Raw genomic sequence first — 23,453 nt, 5'->3', positions numbered from 1 at the left:
GATGTGACCACAAGGGAAAGAGATTTACCGGAAGTAGCTGTGCAGGCATCTCTAATGCAGCTTCCTGTAGCTGTGCCTGTCTTTGTGATTTGATCGCTATTCGCTAGTGTAAGTGTAGTCATAGTTGTTGTTATACGGAACAAACTGCTGCTGTCTCAGCACTTAATACCGTGGTTTCATGCAGGTAACTTTCTAAATGGTGATGTGTCTGTGTACAAAGCACTGGGGAAATGTGTGCATCACAACGAACGTCTCCTAAATAGTAAATGCCTCTATATAATCTACTGCAGAGGATTGTGTGTGTTTGAGGCAGAGGAAACCATAATAGCATATATCTGTATATAAGGTACTGGTGATAAGTTGTGTGTGAGGCAGAGGAATCATCTCTATAATATTACTGTATATACCTAGGCTTACCATAATTTTTAGAGGTGAAACTGGGACCACCTGGTGCGGTGCCAGTGGGGGTGTGGTCAAGGGGGTGTGGCAATTTCCGATCCTTTTAAAGTAGTAGCTTTTATGTGTGTAATGTTTTGTGGATACTCTACCCTTCCTCAGTCAAACAAGTGAATCACACAGTTTAAATAGACCATAACACCACCCCCTAGTGAAAAAGGCACCATTACGTTGTCATGGCAAATAAATCATTATTTTAAATCTAAGATTATAAATAATGCCAAACATCAAGCATAATTATCCCTTTATCAATTTCACAATTTAATATCTGCAGTGTAATATGTGTTTTATGTGTCTAATTAAGGAACAGAGCCAAATACTGATAAGGCATAAATACAACATTGAATGAAAGTAAAAAAGAAACACGTACCTGCTAAAGCTGTTTAAGAGGCTACTCTATACGATAATGCAGGAAGATTATAGCCAAAATGCTATTCTGCATGAAGTAAAGCAAGATCCAGGCCAAAAATCCTGTCTGTCTGTACTTCCTATTCATACCCATATGATTCCCCTAAAGGTGTATTACCGGCAATGTCACCAGGGGTCGGGGGGGGGGGTTAAATTCTTAGAAAAATAAACCAAGTAGTACTACAAAATTAAAAAAAACCTATGCTGCTCACTCAGCCTGTATTATTAAATGTAAACTTTGAAGGACACAAACGTTAAGCTAAGCAGGGCTGTATGTAACAAAGTACCAGGCAGCATCCAGCTATGCTGGAGAGCCACAATCCAGTCATTTTGAATAATGTGTCTGGGTTTCAGGAGGGCTAAAACCCGGACACATGATTTGAAACCTGGAGGTGGCAACCCTACTGGGACAGAATGAACAACTGGGTGGGACACTGGGACAGCGCCTCCAAACCGGGACAATCCCAGTAAAAGTGGGACTTCTGGTAAGCCTATATATACCTTTATATAAGGTATTGGGAATGGGGTTGCGTGTGAGAGACAGAGGGATCATCTCTATAATATATCTGTATATAAGGTGCTGGATAGGGGGGCTGTGTGTGTAAGGCAGAGAGAACCTTTTTATAATATTATATATCTGTATTTTAGATACTGGAAGGGGGGGGTGAGAGAGAAAGACAGAGTGATATATACTATATTTATGGATATAATGTATTGGAGAGGGGGCTGTGTGTGTGGCAGAGGGAACAGTCTTTACTATGAGGTGTATTAATGCATACATGTATGTGAGTTTGTATAGATATATGTGGACTACACATGTATGCATAGGTCAGTGTGTGTATAAGTGTATGTATGGCTATTATTCTTATAAGAGTCATTTCTGGCATGTGTGTGCTACTGTTGCAGGTCTTAGTGTTACAGAATATCACTGACTATGAACAAGATGAAGAAGAAGCTGCCTGAGCAGATCCTGAATCACATCCTGGAGATTCTCTACCTGCTGACGGGAGAGGTGAGAAAACACCATAACGACACCACGGTAACCTTTTGCAGGGAATATGTGTATTAGTTGCTTAGCAACAAGAAGTCACAGATGCTCAGAGGAAAAGAAGAAGCCAGTGTTTAAAGGGACATTCCAGCCAAAATTGGAATTTACATGGATACATTTCAGCTTTGAATAGAAGCAGTTTTGTAATATATATGCATAAGTAAAAATGCTTCTAGTAAAAGTTATACCTGTTTTAAAAGTGTATTTAAGTATACACCGTGCAGCAGCATTTTGAACACAACACTTGCTCAGAGAGCCTAAGGTGTTTTTACCATCTGGTAATGACTCAATTTGTTTATTGCTGGCATGATAAAAAAAAACCCACTGATGATCTGAGCAGTTGCAGTATTTAGTGCTGGTTCACTGAGAATATCTAGCTGTGCTTCACATGCACGTGCAAAGAAAAATGTTTACACTAAAACAGTGATAACTTTACTAGAAGCATTTTTGCCAATACATGTATATTGCAGATATGTTTCTATTCAGAGATGTAATTCATCTATGTGAATATTCTCTTGTAGAAATTCAAACAGCCTGTTGTAGTTTGTTCCATCATTCCCATACACAGACCATGGGGCAGCTTAGGTTGCTTATGAAGTGATGTCAGGCTTAGGCTAATAAAGAATAAACTGATATTTATATGGTATAAACAATTAGTAATTTGTGCAGAAGTGGAAGTGCTGCTGTATAGAATGGCCATAAGCAAGTGTAGATATGCCATATATACATAATACCTGCACGTACACCCGCTACCTGGATAGTCTACTCACATCCTGGTAATTTCATTGTGCATGTTACCTGGATATCCTGTAATTTATCTTTATATAATGTATGTGGGGGGGTTTTCTTCAACTACACGCAAAGATACTGGAGCGTAAATCTTGCCGGATCCAGAAACTGACCTTTCAACATATTAGATGGTGATTGCTTGATCAGTGCAGGAGCTTAGTTATATTTTTCCTTAATTCTCCACAGCAAATTATATATTTAAAAAGCTTAATAAGGGTTTTGCCCCTGCACTGCAAATCAGTGTGAATGTTAAAAACAAAATGACCATTTAAATGCTTATAAAATGTATTTTGCATGCTGATCTTTTCCAATGCGGCTCTTAATTGCTGAGAAATACTGTGCATATGTAAAAACTTTATTGTGTTCACAGATATTTTGCAAGGGATGTTAAACTGTAAAAATATAAGTGTTGCGCAATACTCCTGACTTACTGCCTCTCCAAAAATATCTCCTTTCTAAAGATATGAAATATGACAATCGTAACAGTGTAGGAAGGGCGCTGCAATGCAGAGTCAAATGTGTCACTGATAATAATAATGTGTGCACGGTAGATAAATAATTCATAAAAATATTATTTTAATTTGGGGTTCAATGTTGATATAAAATTCACTATTAATATAAAACTCTGAGCAAAAAATAATAAAACATCACTATTCATAAAATGAGTCACAGTTTATAACATTAAAAGTCCTCAAAAATGACAGTCCATAAGCTTAAATGTGGATTATGGTTCAAAAGTCCTGGGACGTCTCCCAATAACCACTTGTACTTATCCACCAATATATGAAGGTACTGGTTGACTTGACCTTTTAAAGCAAACCTTGTTCTGCAGCTCCTGATCATATACAGACTTCCAACCACAGACTGTGGTGTCAAATAATATCGGGTACTCACCCCCAGCTCAATCAATAGCCTGTTGCTATATTAGAGGTGCACCTTGGCCCGGGATACAGCGTGTCATGACGCCTATGCGCTCCGGCTTTCCCTTCTTACATTTTTGAGGACTTTTAATGTTATAAACTGTGACTCATTTTATGAATAGTGATGTTTTATTATTTTTTGCTCAGAGTTTTGTATTAATAGTGAATTTTATATCAACATTGAACCCCATATTAAAATAATATTTTTATGAATTATTTTTGTACCGTGCGCACATTATTATTATCATTTTGACACATTTGACTCTGCTTTGTAGCGCCCTTCCTACACTGTGTTACGAATATTAAACAGTAAATAAATACTAGACATTATGATGTATTCAATGCAAAGATTAGTCTTAGAATACTATGTAGATTTATCTTTATAATTATATCAGTTTAAATATTGAAAATATATGTCTAAAGGTTTAATTTCTATAAATGACTTTAGTTTCTATAAAGTAATGGACGCCGCCATGTTTAAACTATTTTTCTATTTATCTCTGTTTGTGTAAATAAAGCTATAAACCTTTTTAGCCAATATTAAAGCGAAGATCAATTTAGATGAATTAGTGCCCTGTTTTTAATAATCCTATTAAAAACAAGGGCACTTTAATTCATCAAAATTGGCATTTCACTTGTTTTATTAAAAACTTTAGCTTTTAATCCTGACAGCCGCTGCAGCGCTTCCTCTGCCCATCGCAAGCCCTCTTCGCGGGTCCAAAATGACGAATATGGCTTCCTCCAATCTCGGCGTTGCCTCAGGCCATAATCCCCTGGGGGGGAAAGCCGTGATTGGAGGAAGCCGGATTCGTCATTTCTGACGTAAGAAGAGGCTGCTGACGGCCAGGGGAATCATGGAGCTTCTCAGGATTAAAAGGTAAGTTTTAGAAGAAAACGAGTGAAATGTCAATTTTGATGAATTAAAGAAAAGTATATAATATAAGAAAATATTACACTGCCCGCACACCACTTCATAATGCCACCTGGCTATTTCATAATACCACACGGCTGGCAAAAAAATTCAGTGAAAAACACTGAAAGTTGTGTGAAATTACTTCTTTTATTACCTGTTTTATATCTGTCTCTAATTCTCTTCAGCAGGAAAACAAATAAGGGGCAACTTAAACTCAAACATGGCAGCTCCCATACTTTATAGAAACTCAGTGAAATTTAGAAATCAAAAAATGTCTTAGTCAATTTACAGGAAAGGGGAACAAAATAAATAATACAACTATATTGGAAAGTCTTTTTTAGCTACATATAATTAAACATTTTATATTACAGTTTCATACTGTTTAATATCCCTTTACAATATTTGTGTGTTCAGATATTGTGCAGTGCAACACTTAGTTACTGATATATACTGTGCATCTATAAACTATTTATTGTGTGTTCAGATATTTTGTAATGCAACCATTAATTCCTGATAAATACTGTGCATATATACAATATTTACTGTAGGTGCAGATATTTTACAATGGTTTTCCATGTGACCATGATGAGATGGGGAATATGATAACGGGATACACAAGTGATGTGAGAGGGGTCAGTGATGTTTTTACGTTTCACTCTTGCAGCGTGTGACTAACTCACTGACAGCGAGTGACATGACCGGGGACAAGATGACGACAGAGAGGATACTGACCCACACCCTGCAGATCATGTACCTGCTGACAGGAGAGGTGATGGAATATGTCATAATAACAGCTGCATGTCACTGGCTGTATTTGTTTATTTACACATAATAACATGATGAAATGATTAGAATATGCTGATTGTAGCATGACATGTCCTCGCTGTACATGGGGTATATAACCTTTTCATACTAAGGGCCAAACATATGTATCTTTGTTTATATACTTTAAAAAGCAAGGGTAATCTGAAAAACAAAACATCCAAAAATATATTATTATATTAGACCAAAATTATTCAAATATTTATGTAAAGTTTTTAGCATTTCTTATCACTGAGGATGCCCACAAAGCTGGCACATTTCAAAGAAATTTGTTTATGCAATGAAAAGTTACAAGCACCTGAAAAATGGCTGTTAGAGGGTATAGTGGTTGTGAGGAATTATTGTAGCGGGGCCTGGCAATTTAGAGGTTAAATGCTATGAGGGTGTGTTAGTTTATGTGTTTATTGCTGAGGGGTTATGGAGCCTATAATGCCGGTGGGTACTGCTCGCGGTAACAGTTTACAGCTTTTAAAAAGCGACATTAAAAGTTTATCATTCTATGCATTGGGCACATAATATTTAGCTGGTAAAATCATGATAAGTTTTGCCAGCACGCTATTTAGCACATCTCATAAGCATGTGATGCACTAACTAAATTGCCCACAACAAATAAGTCTTTCAGAAATATTTTAACCAGTGAATTTTAATACCAAATTGAGAAATACTAAAACAAGGACCAAAGTCTCTCTTGACTTGTAATCTAGATTCTAATAGTTTGTGCTGGTTAGTGGTGGCATATATTTGTCTCTAAAGGTCACATTCCGGCCCTTGGGGTTTGGTTGGAACATTTGCTCTATAGAACTGCACAATTACAGGAAAAATCCACCCCCCATTGCAGCAGTGTTCACCGACTGATTAAAGGTGCTAGGTTATAGATTAGAGGTGCACACTGCTGGGGAATGTGGCATTATACTAGTGCCAGGGCTCAGTAACGCTTTACTTACCCATCTGGCCCATTGAGTATTTTCCTAACTTCTGTCTGTGTCTCTGCATATTCTCAATAACATTATCCTGGCTCTGTCAGTAAAAGTGTCTGACGGAACCAGTCCCTGTGTCAGTGCTGTGTGTTTCAGGTGCCTATAAAGCGTGATGATGTTGCTGTGTATTTCTCTATGGAGGAGTGGGAGTATATAGAGGGACACAAGGAGCTTTACAAGGACGTCATGATGGAGACTCACCAAGCATTAAGGACTATGGAGATCCCAGGAAATGAGAGCTCAGGTAACGCTGTGTAGTAATAAGTATCTCACTCAGGAAATGCACAAACACTACAGAAGTAACTGAAAGAGTGTAAATCTACAATCCGTCAGGTGTATTAATCTAATGAGCTGTCTGATTATAAACAAGTTTTATACCCAATAAATATCAAAACATTTTTTACAAGGGTGTGACAAGCAAAAAATCAGAGATATTAATGCAATTATATATGAATATTTTTATATGCACAAATTTATTTAAAGCTATGGTAAACTCTCCCTTTATAAAAACAGATCTGTAACGTTAGTGATATTTTAGATGGAGTTTAACTCATCAATGAAGATGCAATATAACTTACTTTTTTTGCAAATGCTCCGCTGCCCATTTCAATAGTCAATTTTTCTGTGAGCTAACGGTTTGAATTGTTGTCCAATCAGCGCTCTTCCCATTTGTCACTTCTGTTGTAGCTAGAGCACGGATTGGAGAACAATTGAAACCGTTAGCTCACTGAAAAATTGAATTTTGAACTGGGTGGTGGAGCACAAGGTATTTGAACTTCACATGTGTACTAAAAAGTAATTTATAGCGCATCTTCATTACAACTGATGTATTAAACTCCATTAAAAATATCACTAACATTCTGCATCTGATTTTATAAAGGGGAGACTTTACCATCACTTTAACCAACAGACTAGCAGGAAATGTATGTCACATTCTTAGGTTGTAATGCGCATTGGCTGATAGAAAAATGTAGCTTTATCCAGCAACAGATCATCTTTATAAAAAATCAAATAGAATACATTGTACATTGTTTCATGATTAGCAAAAAGAAACACATTTTATTCTCTATTAGAACTAACAGGTCACAGTGATGAAAATCTAGACACAGGAACACAAAGAGAACTTGTACAGGATATTCTGATATTATTTCACCCTATAAAAACGATGAGCCTCAGTACATACGGGTTGCAATGATAAAATCTATTTGGTTCATAAACATACCGGGCGAGATTACATACGTGGCGTATTTTTCAGCACAACTGCTGAAACCCACGTCGCCCATAAATTCACCTTGCACATCGGGGGAATCACATAACACGCGCCGCCAGATGATATAATGGCGTAAGTCGGAAACACTAGCGAGGTTCAGAAAGGTGCGCAACTGAACATTTCTAGCGTCACCAGTAACTTACTCCAGTATATGGCACGCATAACTATAAAATAAACGTAAAAATTGAAAACCAAAATGTATTAAAAAAACCTACACATCAAAACCTCTAAACCGCCATCCCCCCACATCGTAATCACTAATAAAAGTTATTAACCCTAAACCATCATCCCCCACATCTCAACTACTAAATAAACATATTAACCCCTAAACCACCATCCCCCACATCGCAACTACTAAATAAACATATCAACCCCTAAACCGCCATCCACCCACAACAAAAACTTGCTAATAAACTTATTAACCCCTAAACCACCATTTCCCCACAACGCAAAGTACCTAATAAAACTATTAACACCTAAACCGCCATACCCCCACATCGCAAAACCTAATTATAATATTAACACCTAAACCGGCAACCCCCCACAATGCAAAGTATTAAACTAATAACTAAGCCCCCTAACCTAACACCCCTAACTTAACCCCAATTCAAATACACTTTAAATTAAAAATATACTAACTACCTTCAAAATTAATAAAAAAAACTAAATTACTAAAAAAAAACTAACATTACAGTAAAGAAAAAAACCTAACATTACAAAAAAACACTAAAATTACGAAATTATCCAAAATAAGAAAAGTTATTCCTATTCTAATATTCCTGTTTAAACCCCCCTCAAAATAACCCCCCCAATCTAGAAATATACTACCAATAGCCCTTAAAAAAGGCTTTTTGTAGGGCATTGCCCTAAAGTTTTGCCATAAAAATTAACAAATTACCCCCTAATATTACAACCCCCCAAAATTAAAAACACCTAACTAAAAAAAAACTAAACTACCCATTGCCCCAAAAAGGGCATTTAGATGGGCATTGCCCTTAAAAGGGCATTCAGCTCTTTTTCAGCCCTTTAAAAATAAAAAACATAATTTATGTAAGAACTTACCTGATAAATTCATTTCTTTCATATTAGCAAGAGTCCATGAGCTAGTGACGTATGGGATATACATTCCTACCAGGAGGGGCAAAGTTTCCCAAACCTTAAAATGCCTATAAATACACCCCTCACCACACCCACAATTCAGTTTAACGAATAGCCAAGAAGTGGGGTGATAAGAAAAAAGTGCGAAAGCATATAAAATAAGGAATTGGAATAATTGTGCTTTATACAAAAAAATCATAACCACCACAAAAAAGGGCGGGCCTCATGGACTCTTGCTAATATGAAAGAAATGAATTTATCAGGTAAGTTCTTACATAAATTATGTTTTCTTTCATGTAATTAGCAAGAGTCCATGAGCTAGTGACGTATGGGATAATGACTACCCAAGATGTGGATCTTTCCACACAAGAGTCACTAGAGAGGGAGGGATAAAATAAAGACAGCCAATTCCTGCTGAAAATAATCCACACCCAAAATAAAGTTTAATGAAAAACATAAGCAGAAGATTCAAACTGAAACCGCTGCCTGAAGTACTTTTCTACCAAAAACTGCTTCAGAAGAAGAAAATACAACAAAATGGTAGAATTTGGTAAAAGTATGCAAAGAGAACCAAGTTGCCACTTTGCAAATCTGATCAACCGAAGCTTCATTCCTAAACGCCCAGGAAGTAGAAACTGACCTAGTAGAATGAGCTGTAATCCTATGAGGCGGAGTCTTACCCAACTCAATATAGGCAAGATGAAATAAAGATTTCAACCAAGATGCCAAAGAAATGGCAGAAGTTTTCTGGCCTTTCTAAAACCGGAAAAGATAACAAATAAACCAGAAGTCTTTCGGAAAGACTTAGTAGCTTCAACATAATATTTCAAAGCTCTAATAACATCCAAAGAATGCAACGATTTCTCCTTAGAATTCTTAGGATTAGGACATAATGAAAGAACCACAATGTCTCTACTAATGTTGTTGGAATTCACAACTTAGGTAAAAATTCAAAAGAAGTTCGCAACACCGCCTTATCCTGATGAAAAATCAGAAAAAGAGACTCACAAGAAAGAGCAGATAATTCAGAAACTCTTCTGGCAGAAGAGATGGCCAAAAGGAACAAAACTTTCCAAGAAAGTAATTTAATATCCAATGAATGCATAGGTTCAAATGGAGGAGCTTGAAGAGCCCCCAGAACCAAATTCAAACTCCAAGGAGGAGAAATTGACTTAATGACAGGCTTTATACGAACCAAAGCTTGTACAAAACAATGAATATCAGGAAGAATAGCAATCTTTCTGTGAAAAAGAACAGAAAGAGCAGAGATTTGACCTTTCAAGGAACTTGCGGACAAACCCTTATCTAAACCATCCTGAAGAAATTGTAATATTCTCGGTATTCTAAAAGAATGCCAAGAAAAATGATGAGAAAGACACCAAGAAATATAAGTCTTCCAGACTCTATAATATATCTCTCTGGATACAGATTTACGAGCCTGTAACATAGTATTAATCACAGAGTCAGAGAAACCTCTTTGACCAAGAATCAAGCGTTCAATCTCCATACCTTTAAATTTAAGGATTTCAGATCCTGATGGAAAAAAGGACCTTGAGACAAAAGGTCTGGTCTTAACGGAAGAGTCCACGGTTGGCAAGAGGCCATCCGGACAAGATCCGCATACCAAAACCTGTGAGGCCATGCCGGAGCTACCAGCAGAACAAACGAGCATTCCTTCAGAATCTTGGAGATTACTCTTGGAAGAAGAACTAGAGGCGGAAAGATATAGGCAGGATGATACTTCCAAGGAAGTGAAAATGCATCCACTGCCTCCGCCTGAGGATCCCGGGATCTGGACAGATACCTGGGAAGTTTCTTGTTTAGATGAGAAGCCATCAGATCTATTTCTGGAAGTTCCCCCATTTGAACAATCTGAAGAAATACCTCTGGGTGAAGAGACCATTCGCCCGGATGCAACGTTTGGCGACTGAGATAATCCGCTTTCCAATTGTCCATACCTGGGATATAAACCGCAGAGATTAGACAGGAGCTGGATTCCGCCCAAACCAAAATTCGAGATACTTCTTTCATAGCCAGAGGACTGTGAGTCCTTGATGATTGATGTATGCCACAGTTGTGACATTGTCTTATCTGAAAACAAATGAACAACTCTCTCTTCGGAAGAGGCCAAGACTGAAGAGCTCTGAAAATTGCACGGAGTTCCAAAATATTGATCGGAAATCTCACCTCCTGAGATTCCCAAACCCCTTGTGCCGTCAGATACCCCCACACAGCTCCCCAACCTGTAAAACTAGCATCTGTTGAGATTATAGTCCAGGTCGGAAGAACAAAGAAGCCCCCTGAACTAAACGATGGTGATCTGTCCACCATGTCAGAGAGTGTCGTAAAATCGGTTTAAAGATATTAATTGAGATATCTTTGAGTAATCCCTGCACCATTGGTTCAGCATACAGAGCTGAAGAGGTCGCATGTGAAAACGAGCAAAGGAGATCGCATCTGATGCGGCAGTCCTAAGACCCAACATTTCCATGCATAAGGCTACCAAAGGGAATGATTGTGACTGAAGGTTTTGACAAGCTGATATCAATGTTAAACTTCTCTTGTCTGACAAGGACAGAGTCATAGACACTGAATTTATCTAGAAACCTAAAAAGGTTACCCTTGTCTGAGGAATCAATGAACTGATTGGTAAATTGATCCTCCAACCATGAACTTGAAGAAACAACACAAGTCGATTCGTATGAGATTCTACGAAAATGAGAAGACTGAGCAAGTACCAAGATATCGTCCAAATAAGGAAATACCAAAACCCTATTCTCTGATTACAGAAAGAAGGGCACCGAGAACCTTTGAAAAAAATTCTTGGAACTGAGGCTAGGCCAAACGGTAGAGCCACAAAACTGGTAATGCTTGTCTAAAAAGAGAATCTCAGACACTAAAAGTGATCTGGATGAATCGGAATATGCAGATACACATCCTGTAAATCTATTGTAGACATATAATGCCCTTGCTAAACAAAAGGCAGGATAGACCTACAGTAACCATCTTGAATGTTGGTATCCTAACATAACGATTCAATAATGATAGATCCAGAACTGGTCTGAAGGAATTGACCTTCTTTGGTACAATGAAGAGATAAAATAAAACCCCAGCCCCTGTTCCAGAACTGGAACTGGCATAAATACTCCAGCCAACTCTAGATCTGAAACACATTTCAGAAATGCTGAGCCTTGCTGTGTTAACTGGGACACGGGAAAGAAAAGAATCTCTTAGCAGGAGGCCTTAACTTGAAGCCAATTCTGTACCTTTCTGAAACAATGTTTCTGAAACCAGAGATTAAGAACGGAATTGATCCAAATTTCTTTGAAGAAAACGTAATCTGCCCCATACCAGCTGAGCTGGAATAAGGGCCGCACCTTCATAGGTACTTAGGAGCTGGCTATAGGTTTCTATAAGGCTCGGATATATTCCAAACTGGAAATAGTTTCCAAACTGATACCGCTCCTGAGGATGAAGGATCAGGCTTTTGTTCCTTGTTGTGAGGAAAGGAACGAAATGAATATTTACCCTGGAAAGAAAGGGAAAGCAAAGTTGACTTAGAAGACATGTCAGCATTCCAAGTTTAATCCATAAAGCTTTTCTAGCTAAAATAGCTAGAGACATATACCTGACATCAACTCTAATGATATCAAAAGATGGTATCACCAACAAAATGATTAGCATGTTATAGAATAATAATAATGCTATAAAATTATGATCTGTTACTTGTTGCGCTAAAGCTTCTAACCAAAAAGTTGAAGCTGCAGCAACATCCGCTAAAAATATAGCAGGTCTAAGAAGATTACCTGAACATAAGTAAGCTTTTCTTAGAAAGGATTCAATTTTCCTATCTAAAGGATCCTTAAATGAAGTACTATCTGCCATAGGAATAGTAGTACATTAGCAGGAGTAGAGACAGCCCCATAACCTTAGGGATTTTTGTCCCAAAAAACTCTAATCTGTCAGATGGCACAGGATATAATTTGCTTAAACGTCTAGAAGGAGTAAATAAATTACCCAAATTATTCCATTCCCTGGAAATTACTTCAGAAATAGCATCAGGGAGATAAAACACTTCTGGAATAACTACAGGAGATTTAAAAACCTTATTTAAACGTTTACATTTAGTATCAAGAGGACCAGAATCCTCTATTTCTAATGCAAATAACACTTCTTTAAGTAAAGAACGAATAAATTCCATCTTGAACAAATACAAAGATTTATCAGCATCAACCTCTGAGACAGAAACCTCTGAACCAGAAGAACCATTATCAGTATCAGAATGATGATGTTCATTTAAAAATTCATCTGAAAAAAAGAGAAGTTTTAAAAGACTTTTATGTATACTAGAAGGAGAAATAACAGACATAGCCTTCTTAATGGATTTAAAATAAATAAAATCTCTTATGTTATCAGGAACACTCTGAAAATTAGATGTTGACGGAACAGCAACAGGTAATGTAACAGTACTAAAGGAAATTTTATCTGCATTAATAAGTTTGACATGACATGCAATACAAATAACAGCTGGAGAAACAGATACCAAAAGTTTATAGCAGACTTAGCTTGGTAGCTCCAGCACTGTGCAGTGATTTTCCTGTAGTAACTTCTGACTCAGTTGCAACGTGGAACATCTTGCAATATGTAAAAGAAAAAAACAACATATAAAGCAAAATTGATCAAATTCCTTAAATGACAGTTTCAGGAATGGGAAAAAAAATGCCAGTGAACAAGCTTCTAGCAACCAGAAGCAATAAATAATGAGACTTAAATAATGTGGAGACAAAAATGACGCCCATATTTTTTAGCGCCAAAAAAGACGCCCACATTATTTGGCGCCTAAATGCTTTTGGCGCCAAAAATGACGCCACATCCGGAACGCCGACATTTTTGGCGCAAAATAACGTCAAAGAATGACGCAACTTCCGGCGACACGTATGACGCCGGAAACGGAAATAGAATTTTTGCGCCAAAAAAAGTCCGCGCCAAGAATGACGCAATAAAATGAAGCATTTTCAGCCCCCGCGAGCCTAACAGCCCACAGGGAAAAAGTCAAATTTTAAGGTAAAATATGTTAAATTAAAATGCATTATCCCAAATATGAAACTGACGGTCTGAAAATAAGGAAAGTTGAACATTCTGAGTCAAGGCAAATAAATGTTTGAATACATATATTTAGAACTTTATAAACAAAGTGCCCAACCATAGCTAGGAGTGTCACAGAAAATAAGACTTACTTACCCCAGGACACTCATCTACATATAGCAGATAGCCAAACCAGTACTGAAACGAGAATCAGCAGAGGTAATGGTATATATAAGAGTATATCGTCGATCTGAAAAGGGAGGTAAGAGATGAATCTCTACGACCGATAACAGAGAACCTATGAAATAGACCCCTTAGAAGGAGATCACTGCATTCAAATAGGCAATACTCTCCTCACATCCCTCTGACATTCACTGCACGCTGAGAGGAAAACCGGGCTCCAACTTGCTGCGGAGCGCATATCAACGTAGAATCTAGCACAAACTTACTTCACCACCTCCATCGGAGGCAAAGTTTGTAAAACTGAATTGTGGGTGTGGTGAGGGGTGTATTTATAGGCATTTTAAGGTTTGGGAAACTTTGCCCCTCCTGGTAGGAATGTATATCCCATACGTCACTAGCTCATGGACTCTTGCTAATTACATGAAAGAAAGCCCTAATCTAAACCCCCCCCCCCCCAAAAAAAAAAAAACTAACCCTAACCCCAAAATTGTTACTCACCATTGCTGAACGACAACAAATCCTCTTAATCCCGACGGCTCCATCTTCATCCTTTGCGGGGCTATCTTCTTTAAAGTGAAGGTAAAGTTAGCAAGGTTCGATTGATTCAAATGTAAATACATATAAAATTAAGGGTAGTTTAAGTCATGAGTTTTTTTATTGTTATATATTTACCGACTTATCAGCTTTTTTATCTCCAATTCTAAGCGTTAGACAAACAGCCCGTTTTTTTTTGTTTTTTTTTGGCAGTCCGGTCACATTTTTCACTTAGCCAATAGTAAGTCTGGCCGATAGGCGGCCGTCATTTGACGTCATAACATTGCTTGACGTTCTGCGCATGCGTCGGCTTTACTTCCTCCCCTTTCCAAGCCGGGCTCGCTCCAGATTAGCGCATGCGCAATTCAAACAGGTAAAACGAAATCTTGAGAACGCAGTCTATTTAAAAGAAATTGGAAACAGTATCTGTGGCTGCAACCTGTTTTGATACATTTCACTCGAGCGCTGCAATTTCTTCTGTTTTGACCAAAAGTAAGTATGTGTGTACGGCCCAGTGTGCGCATGCGCAAGTTGTCCGTCAATCGGGAACGCGCTTTGGAAGTACGTATAGAGCGGGTGGGACCGCTCTGTACGTAATAGAGTGAAAAAGCCGGAAATACATGGAGGGAGGCGCTAAGACCGGCCGAGAACGTAATTACAAACAGTTTATTGTACTATTTTATATATACAAATAGTTAAAAAAAACTTTGCGATCTTACTATATAGTAGATGTTTAATAGAATAAAGCTTACAAAAACGCAAAACTTTACCTTCACTTTAATCTTCATCCATGCCGCTATCCATCTTGTATCTTCATCCCGGTGGCGGCTGCAATGTCCTCTGCAATCCTCTTCATCCGTGCGACACAGAGGTCCTCTTCATGCAATCTCCCACCGCACAATGAAGCTTGAATGCAAAGTACCCCCTTTTATATGGGGGTACTCTTGCATTCCTATTGGCTGACAAATTCAGATCAGCCAATAGAATGAAAGCTGCTTACATCCTATTGGCTGATTTGACTTTAATTCTTCAGTGTCTATTATAAGGGTACCTACCTGTGTGACCTGTATCTGCGAGACAGGGCACAGGTAAGTGTATGTGTGTGATGTGTCTCACTTTTAGTTCTACTACTCCCACCCAATAAAACATAGATGAAAACTCACCTGTTATTTGTGGCGATTGTGATGTAACTTATGTAAATACAATTATAGCAAAAGACTGAAAACCGCTTCAGCACAAGGGTATGAAATGGCTCAGCAGTTAAAGGGATAGGAAAGCCAAAATTAAACTTGCATGATTCAGATAGAGCATAACGTTTTAAGACACTTTTAAATTCATTTCTTAAATTCACTTCTATTTACAAATGTGCTTTGTTCTCTTGGTATCCCTTGTTGAAAAGGAATACACACATATCCTACACTAGTGTGAGTCTGCACACATTTGTCTGTTGTGATTGGCTAACTAGATGTGTTCATCTAGCTGCCAGCAGTGCAATGCTGATCCTTCAGCAAAGGATTAAAAGATAATGAAGCAAATTTGATAATAGAAGTAAATAGAATTCTGATTGGTTACAATTGGGGCTGTATTTGCAGCGAGTAATATAACTGATACTAATTTACTCACTTTACTGCATGACACCGGTTGTATTTACTGTTGTGCTGATGTCATTACATAGAATGTTTCTTACTGATGTGACTGCTAGTGATGTAGGCTCAGGTGTATATAGCTTAAATTACAAAAATTTTCAAATTTTTTTTTAAACTATTTTTAAAAAAAAGAGACAACAGAAATTGTAAAAAGTGATTTATTTATTTCTCCTTTTTTTTTCTTCAGGTGAAAATGATGTTAAGATTTCATGTAACACGGAACAAACAGAAGATCAGTGGCAAAGAAATATGCCAGATGCTGCAGAGCAGGAAATATGTGACAATATAAGTACAGGTAGGTCTATGTGTGACACGTGAGAGGGATGCAGGGCACAGGTGAGTGTAAGTGTGTGACATGTCTGTGGGAAGGAGGGGATAGGTGAGTGTACAAGTATGACATGTCTGAGGAAAGCAGGGCACATGTGAGTATACGTGTGTTATATGTCTAAGGGAAGCAGGGCACAGGTGAGTGTATATGTGTGACACATGAGAGGGATGCAGGGCACAGGTAAGTGCAAGTTTGTGACATGTCTGTGGAAAGCAGGGCACATGTGAGTATACGTGTGTTATATGTCTAAGGGAAGCAGGGCACAGGTGAGTGTATATGTGTGGCACGTGAGAGGGATGCAGGGCACAGGTGAGTGTAAGTTTGTGACATGTCTGTGGAAAACAGGGCACAGGTGAGTGTACGTGTGTGACATGTCTTTGGGAAGCACGGCACAGGTGAGTGTATTTGTGTGACATGTCTTTGGGAAGTAGGGCAGGCACGTGTGAGTGTACGTGTGTGACATGTCTGAGGAAATCAGGGTAAATGTAAGTGTACGTGTGTGACACTTAAGACGGATGTAGGGCACATGCAAGTGTTTGTGTGTGACATGTCTGTGGGAAACAGGGCACAGATGAGTGTATGTGTGCAATGTGTGAGGGTTGCATCGCACAGTTGAGTGTACGTGTGAGATGTGTCTGTGGGAAATGGCACAGGTGAGTCTGTGGTGTGTCTGTGGGAAACAGGACACAGGTTTGTGTACATATTAGTGAACATACACATCACACACGCACACAATAAAACTTAACAATAAGCACTAATGTTGCATATTAAAGCGTTTTTAAACTTAACCCTCTTTCCTGTGATGTAAACGCTCTTAGCCTTTTTTAAGTTAACTCACTAACTGTGGTGGTTTGATGTTATTTTGGAGATTTGTCACAAGTTGATATCCTTTTGGTTTAGCTTTAAGCTTTTTCATCTAAATAATCCTCATCATCTATATGATATAACAGAACTGCCTGAGTAACACAGCTGGCTGGGGAGCTGCTGATTCTCCTAGAAGGTGTAGTTGACATGAGTGAGATTCTTCTCTATGATAAAGATTTTATATATTGCTTAAATAAACTACACCACTTGGAGACATTTTATTTGTTTTGTTGTTCTAGAGTCATCCTTTTGTTTACTACAAGCAGTAGCTATAAAGATTAGTTTATGGGCTGAAATAATTGTATTACTAAAAGTTTCTGTGAACACAATTTTAGAAAGACTTGATCCATAGGTAGAAAAACCTTAATTTCTATTTAGTTCGTTCTTTGACTAAGTGAATTCTCAGAAATTATCCCTAATGTTCAGTAAACTGTCCTTAAGCCTTAACATTGAAGCAGGGAAAGGTCTAGTGGTCACAATGACTACTACAAGTGTAAGGGACTGACTAATTCAGAACAGTTTATATGATCTCATGATAAAATAATTATGTAATTAATAACATTACTCCCATTGTGTTTCTTATTGACAGGTGAATTCACAAACTGCAATAATCCTAGTCATGATCAGAGTGCAGATGCTTCTTTACATCTTCAAAATCAAAGAAGCCACGTGGGAAATTTATGTTCTGACTGTGGGAAATGTTTTCTTAAGAAATCACATCTTCTTAAACATCTAAAAATTCATAGAGGAGAAAATCCATTTTCCTGTCCTATATGCGGGAAATTTTTTAACCATAAAAGAAATCTTGTTGCTCATCAGAAAATTCATACAGGAGAAAAAGGATTTTCATGTTCTAACTGTGGGAAATGTTTTAATCAGAAATCAAATCTTATTACGCATCAGAAAATTCATACTGGGGAGAAAGGATTTTTATGTTCTGACTGTGGAAAATGTTTTAACCAGAAAACTCATCTTCTTAGCCATCAGAAAATTCATATAGGGGAGAAAGGATTTTTATGTTCTGACTGTGGGAAATGTTTTACTCACAAATCAAATCTTATTAGGCATCAGAAAATTCATACAGGGGAGAAAGCATTTTCATGTTCTGACTGTGGAAAATGTTTTGCTCTGAAATCAACTCTTCTTAGCCATCTGAAAATCCATACAGGGGAGAAAGGATTTTCATGTTCTAAATGTGGGAAATGTTTTACTCAGAAAACTCTTATTAGGCATCAGAAAACTCATATTAAAATAAATTAGAATTTAACCTCCTAAGTACAGAGGGTGGTATTTAGTTGTCACCCACACAATACCAAGTGCTGATGATGACTGCATGTGACGTCCTGGGGTGTGCAGTTTTGGAACTGTTTGAGGCCACTTCTGCACCTCAAGCATTTATGAGGTGACCCCAGGGTGGATGTGATTTAAATCAAATTGATTTAAATTACTAGTCAGTAAGATTATATTAAAGGGATACTGAACCCAAATTTTTTCTATCGTGATTCAGATAGAGCATGCAATTTTAAGAAACTTTCTAATTTACTCCTATTATCATATTCTTTTCATTCTCTTGGTATCTTTATTTGAAATGCAAGAATGTAAGTTTAGATGCCGGCCCATTTTTGGTGAACACACTGTGTTGTTCTTGCTGATTGGTGCGTAAATTCACCTACCAATAAACAAATGCTTTCCATGGTTCTGAACCAAAAAATAGCTTAGATGACTTCTTTTTCAAATAAAGAAAGCAAGAGAATGAAGAAAAATTGATAATAGGAGTAAATTAGAAAGTTGTTTAAAATTGCATGCATCTGAATCACAAAAGAAAAAATTGGGTTCAGTGTCCCTTTAATAATGACAATAGAAATAGTTTTATTTAACTAAAACAATAACATTATTTTTCATTTTTAATGCTTGCCCCTCCCTCCTCACACTTAGGTCCTTGTGCAGATCTATTCCATTTCAAACAATCTTCAATTCAGTGAACTTCTTGAAACTTAGTATGGGTTGATTCTGTATACATAGATTTGCAGGGGAGCAATGGCATTAAAGTAAAGGAAAGTCAAAATTAAACTTTCATGATTCAGAAAGAACATGATGTTTTTAACAATTTTCCAAATGTCTTCTCTTATCTGATTTGATTTGTTATCTTGATATCCATTGTTGAAAAGCCTGCATAGGTATGCTCACTCAGATGCAATTCACCACTGTGAGCTAGCTGCTTGTCACTGTCTCATCCATTGTATTCAAATAGGCCCCAGTAGAACATTGCTCTCCTTCAACTAAAGATTCCAAGAGAATCGAACAAATCTAATAATAGAAGTAAATCTGAAAATTGTATGTTCTATCTGAAACCCAAAAGCTATCTTTCATGATTATGTCCCTTTAAGGTCTATTTATCAATTCTGTATGTTAATTTATTTTACAAGATATGACGAGTCCACGTATTTCATCCTTACTTATGGGATTACGCCTCCTGTTCAGCAGGAAGTGGCAAAAAGCACCACAGCAGAGCTGTATATATAGCTCCTCCCTTCCCTCCCACCCCAGTCATTCTCTTTGCCTGTGTCAGTGATAGGAAGAGGTAAAGTGAGGTGTTAGTTTAGATTCTTCAATCAAGAAGTTTTTTATTTTAAAATGGTGACAGTGAGTACTATTTTTCTCAGGGAGAAATCGTCAGTCACTTAATTCCTAAGAAGAGTGGAGACATCTTATTTTTCTGCCCTGATGTTGATGATCTTAGCAAACATTATCTAAGATCCTGCTGGTTTCCACAGAGCAGTTGAAGGTAGTGTAAAGAAATATCTTCAGTGTGGAGAACCGTGTCATGCTACAAGCAGCATTGAGGTATGTTCAGTTATTTGTTTCTGGGGAGACTTGATACATCAGAACAGGCTGACATTATTCCCTATCTGGGGAGGGGTAATCAGTAGGCACTATATGTAAAATGGTGGACCTGGAATTCCCTTTTATATTGTTTGCTGTTTTTCACTTATGTGTGTTCAGTATGGGCTAGACGCTGGGAGATGCGGTTGCTGTCTAAGGGCTGTCTTGTTATATCACGATAACAGGCCTGAGAGAGTGCAGCTTTTCATAAGTTACGCTTTTTAGTGAGAGAATATTAATCAATATGTTAGAGGGGCACATGGCTTAACACTTTCTTTGGGACCGGCATGTTATTTTGCTTCCCATGCGGTTTTTAAGACGGCTCGAGTGACGCCCATGGTGGGCGGGGCCTAATTTCATGAGCTCAGCCGCGCAGTATTTCATCCGGATAGGCAGCAAAGTCCTAGGCTCCGGTGGGGCCTAAGTTAAGTTTGTAATCGAAGGATCGCTACCTAAGCTGAATCAGTGTACTCTGGGGGCAGGTAGGCGCCGCAGCAGAGCTGTGGCGAGGTGCAGGAGCCTGAATTGTTAAAAAAATTGATATAACTGATAAATGTGATATAAATTGTTATATAACATATCCAAACAAGTGCAATATTGTTAAGCAAATTTGGACACATAAGGACATTTTTTTATTGCTGCAAAAGTTGTTTTTGAGATAACAGAAAAATTGTTGCACTTTTATCATTTAAAGGCGCAGTACAGTTTTTGGTAAAAAAAATTTGAGTATATGTTTTGACTTCAGAGTTCGATATATCAAGCAAAAAATGACTATTATTGCTATTGCTAGTCTGTTTAACATGTCTGAACTTCAGGAAAGTACATGTTCTATGTGTTCAGATGCCAAAAACTCTTGTTTTTGTCCCTCATGTACTGAAAGGGCCTTACAATGTAAAGATCAGATTTTCTTTAATGCAAATATGTCTAAGGATGATTCTCAGACTGATGAGAATCAGGGTATGCCGCTACTTTCTCCCCAAGCGTCACAACCTCTAACGCCCACCCAAGCGACGCCGTGTTCTTCAAACGTGTCCACTTCATTTGCTCTGCAGGATATGGCTGCAGTTATGTCATCTACCCTTACAGAGGTTTTGTCTAAGTTGCCAGTATTGCAGGGCAAACGCAGCAGGACAGAAGCCACTCTGATTCCTCACAGGGATCTGAATTGGTGGTCAGGGAACTTCTGTCTGAGGGAGTGTGTTACCTCAGACGGACTCGGACGTAATGTAATTTAGATTTAAGCTTTAACACCTCCGCCTGTTACTTCGGGAGGTTTTAGCGACTCTGGATGACTGTGACTCTATTGTGGTTCCACCAGAGAAATTGTGTAAGATGGACAAATATTTAGAAGTGCCTGCTTACTCCGGTTCCTAAGAGAATATCGGAAATTATTACACAGGAATGGGAAAGACCCGGGTATCCCGTTCTCACCTTCTCCTAATTTTAAGAAAATGTATCCCATAGCTGACACCGTCCGGGACTCTTGGCAAACAGTCCCTAAGGTGGAGGGAGCTATATCTACCCTGGCTAAGCGTACTACTATTCCTATTGAGGACAGTTGTGCTTTCAAAGACCCTATGGATAAAAAATTGGAGGGTCTTCTAAAGAAGTTATTTATTCATCAGGGTTTTTTGTTACAACCGACGGCCTGCATTGTGTCAGTCACAACTGCGGCGGCCTTCTGGTTTGATGCCTTAGAAGAGTCTCTTAAGACTGAGACTCCCTTAGAGGAAATTTTAGATAGAATTAAGGCTCTTAAGCTGGCTAATTCTTTTTATTACGGACGCCACTTTTCAGATTGCCAAGTTGGCGGCTAAGAATCCCCGATTTGCCATTTTATCGCGTAGAGCGTTATGGTTAAAGTCTTGGTCTGCTGATGTGTCATCTAAGTCAAAGCTTTTGGCTATTCCTTTCAAAGGGAAAATCCTATTCGGGCCTGACTTGAAAGAAATAATTTCTGACATTACGGGAGGTAAGGGTCATCTCCTACCTCAGGATAAAGCAGCTAAACTGAGGGGTGAACAAAATAATTTTCGTTCCTTTCGGAACTTCGTTTCTTCTTCCGCTAAACAGGAAGGGAATTTTGCTCAAGCCAAGGCCATCTGGAGACCCAACCAGACTTGGAACAAAGGTAAACAACTCAAGAAGCCCACTGCTGCTCCCAAGACAGCATGAAGGGGCGGCCCCCGATCCAGGACCGGATCTAGTAGGGGGCAGGCTTGGGTAAGAGATGTTCAGGACCCCTGGACACTGGAAATCGTGTCCCAAGGGGATCAACTGGAATTCAAAAATTCTCTCCCAAGGGGGAGGTTTCTTCTTTCACAATTGTCTGTAAACCAGATAAAATGAGAGGCGTTCTTACGTTGTGTAAAAGACCTCTCTACTATGGGGGTAATTCGTCCCGTTCCAATACTGGAACAGGGGCAGGGATTTTACTCAAATCTTTTCGTGGTTCCCAAAAAAGAGTTCAGACCCATTTTAGATCTCAAAAGTCTAAACAAGTTTCTCAGAGTTCCATCCTTCAAGATGGAGACTATTCGGACAATTCTACCGTTGATCCAGGAGGGTCAATATATGACTACCTTGGACTTGAAGGATGCATACCTTCATATTCCTATCCACAAGGATCATCATCAGTTCCTAATGTTTGCTTTCAAAACATTTTCAGTTTGTGGCTCTTCCCTTCGGGTTGGCCACAGCACCCAGGATCTTCATGAAGGTTCTAGGGTCCCTTCTGGCGGTCCTCAGGCCGCGGGGTATTGCAGTGGGGCCTTATCTAGATGATATTCTGATCCAGGCGTCATCTTACCATCTGACAAAGTCTCATACAGACATGGTTTTGTCCTTTCTGAGGACTCACGGGTGGAAGGTGAATCTAGAAACGAGTTCACTAATTCCACAGACAAGGGTTCCCTTCTTGGGAACTCTGATAGATTCCATATCCATGAAAATTTTCTTGACAGAGGTCAGAAAGTTAAAGATTCTGAATATATGCCGAGCCCTTTGGTCCAATCCTCAGCCATCAGTGGCTCAGTGCATGGAGGTAATTGGATTAATGGTGGCGGCAATGGACATCATTCCGTTTGCTCGTTTTCATCTCAGACCTCTACAACTAAGCATGCTCAGACAGTGGAATGGAGATTATGCAAATTTGTTTCCTCAGATAGATCTGGACCAGGAGACAAGAGACTCTCTTCTTTGGTGGTTGTTGCCGGATCATCTTTCCCAA

General features: G+C 38.4%; 1 protein-coding gene across 4 annotated transcripts; it reads left to right on the top strand.

The window, feature by feature from the left end:
• Positions 1-23: 23 nt before the first annotated feature.
• On the top strand, positions 24-18,616 carry LOC128657060 (gastrula zinc finger protein XlCGF8.2DB). Of its 4 annotated transcripts, none has more exons than XM_053711287.1 (6): positions 24-108; positions 1,771-1,876; positions 5,199-5,303; positions 6,415-6,577; positions 16,337-16,444; positions 17,931-18,616. In XM_053711287.1, exons 2-6 carry the CDS (start codon positions 1,799-1,801, stop codon positions 18,599-18,601), a joined length of 1,125 nt encoding a protein of 374 aa, XP_053567262.1. In that variant the 5' UTR covers positions 24-108; positions 1,771-1,798; the 3' UTR covers positions 18,602-18,616. The 4 variants fall into 4 exon arrangements, with proteins under 4 accessions (XP_053567262.1, XP_053567264.1, XP_053567263.1 ...); XM_053711289.1 differs by having other exon boundaries at positions 51-184; positions 6,475-6,577; XM_053711288.1 differs by having other exon boundaries at positions 51-184; positions 6,430-6,577.
• Positions 18,617-23,453: the final 4,837 nt, after the last annotated feature.

The sequence above is a fragment of the Bombina bombina genome, chromosome 4 (assembly GCF_027579735.1).
Source record: "Bombina bombina isolate aBomBom1 chromosome 4, aBomBom1.pri, whole genome shotgun sequence".
NCBI classification, from domain to species: Eukaryota; Metazoa; Chordata; class Amphibia; order Anura; family Bombinatoridae; genus Bombina; species Bombina bombina.
Note: the sequence above shows the minus strand (reverse complement) of the source record. Positions and strands in the feature narration are given on the sequence as shown.

Bases quoted from the DNA above. Each gene is read 5' to 3' on its own strand.
- LOC128657060 (XM_053711287.1), top strand. From the start codon at position 1,799: ATGAACAAGATGAAGAAGAAGCTGCCTGAGCAGATCCTGAATCACATC. The intron at 5,304-6,414 runs GTGATGGAATAT...TCCCTGTGTCAG, and splicing joins TGTACCTGCTGACAGGAGAG to TGCTGTGTGTTTCAGGTGCC. The intron at 16,445-17,930 runs GTAGGTCTATGT...TCTTATTGACAG, and splicing joins ATGTGACAATATAAGTACAG to GTGAATTCACAAACTGCAAT.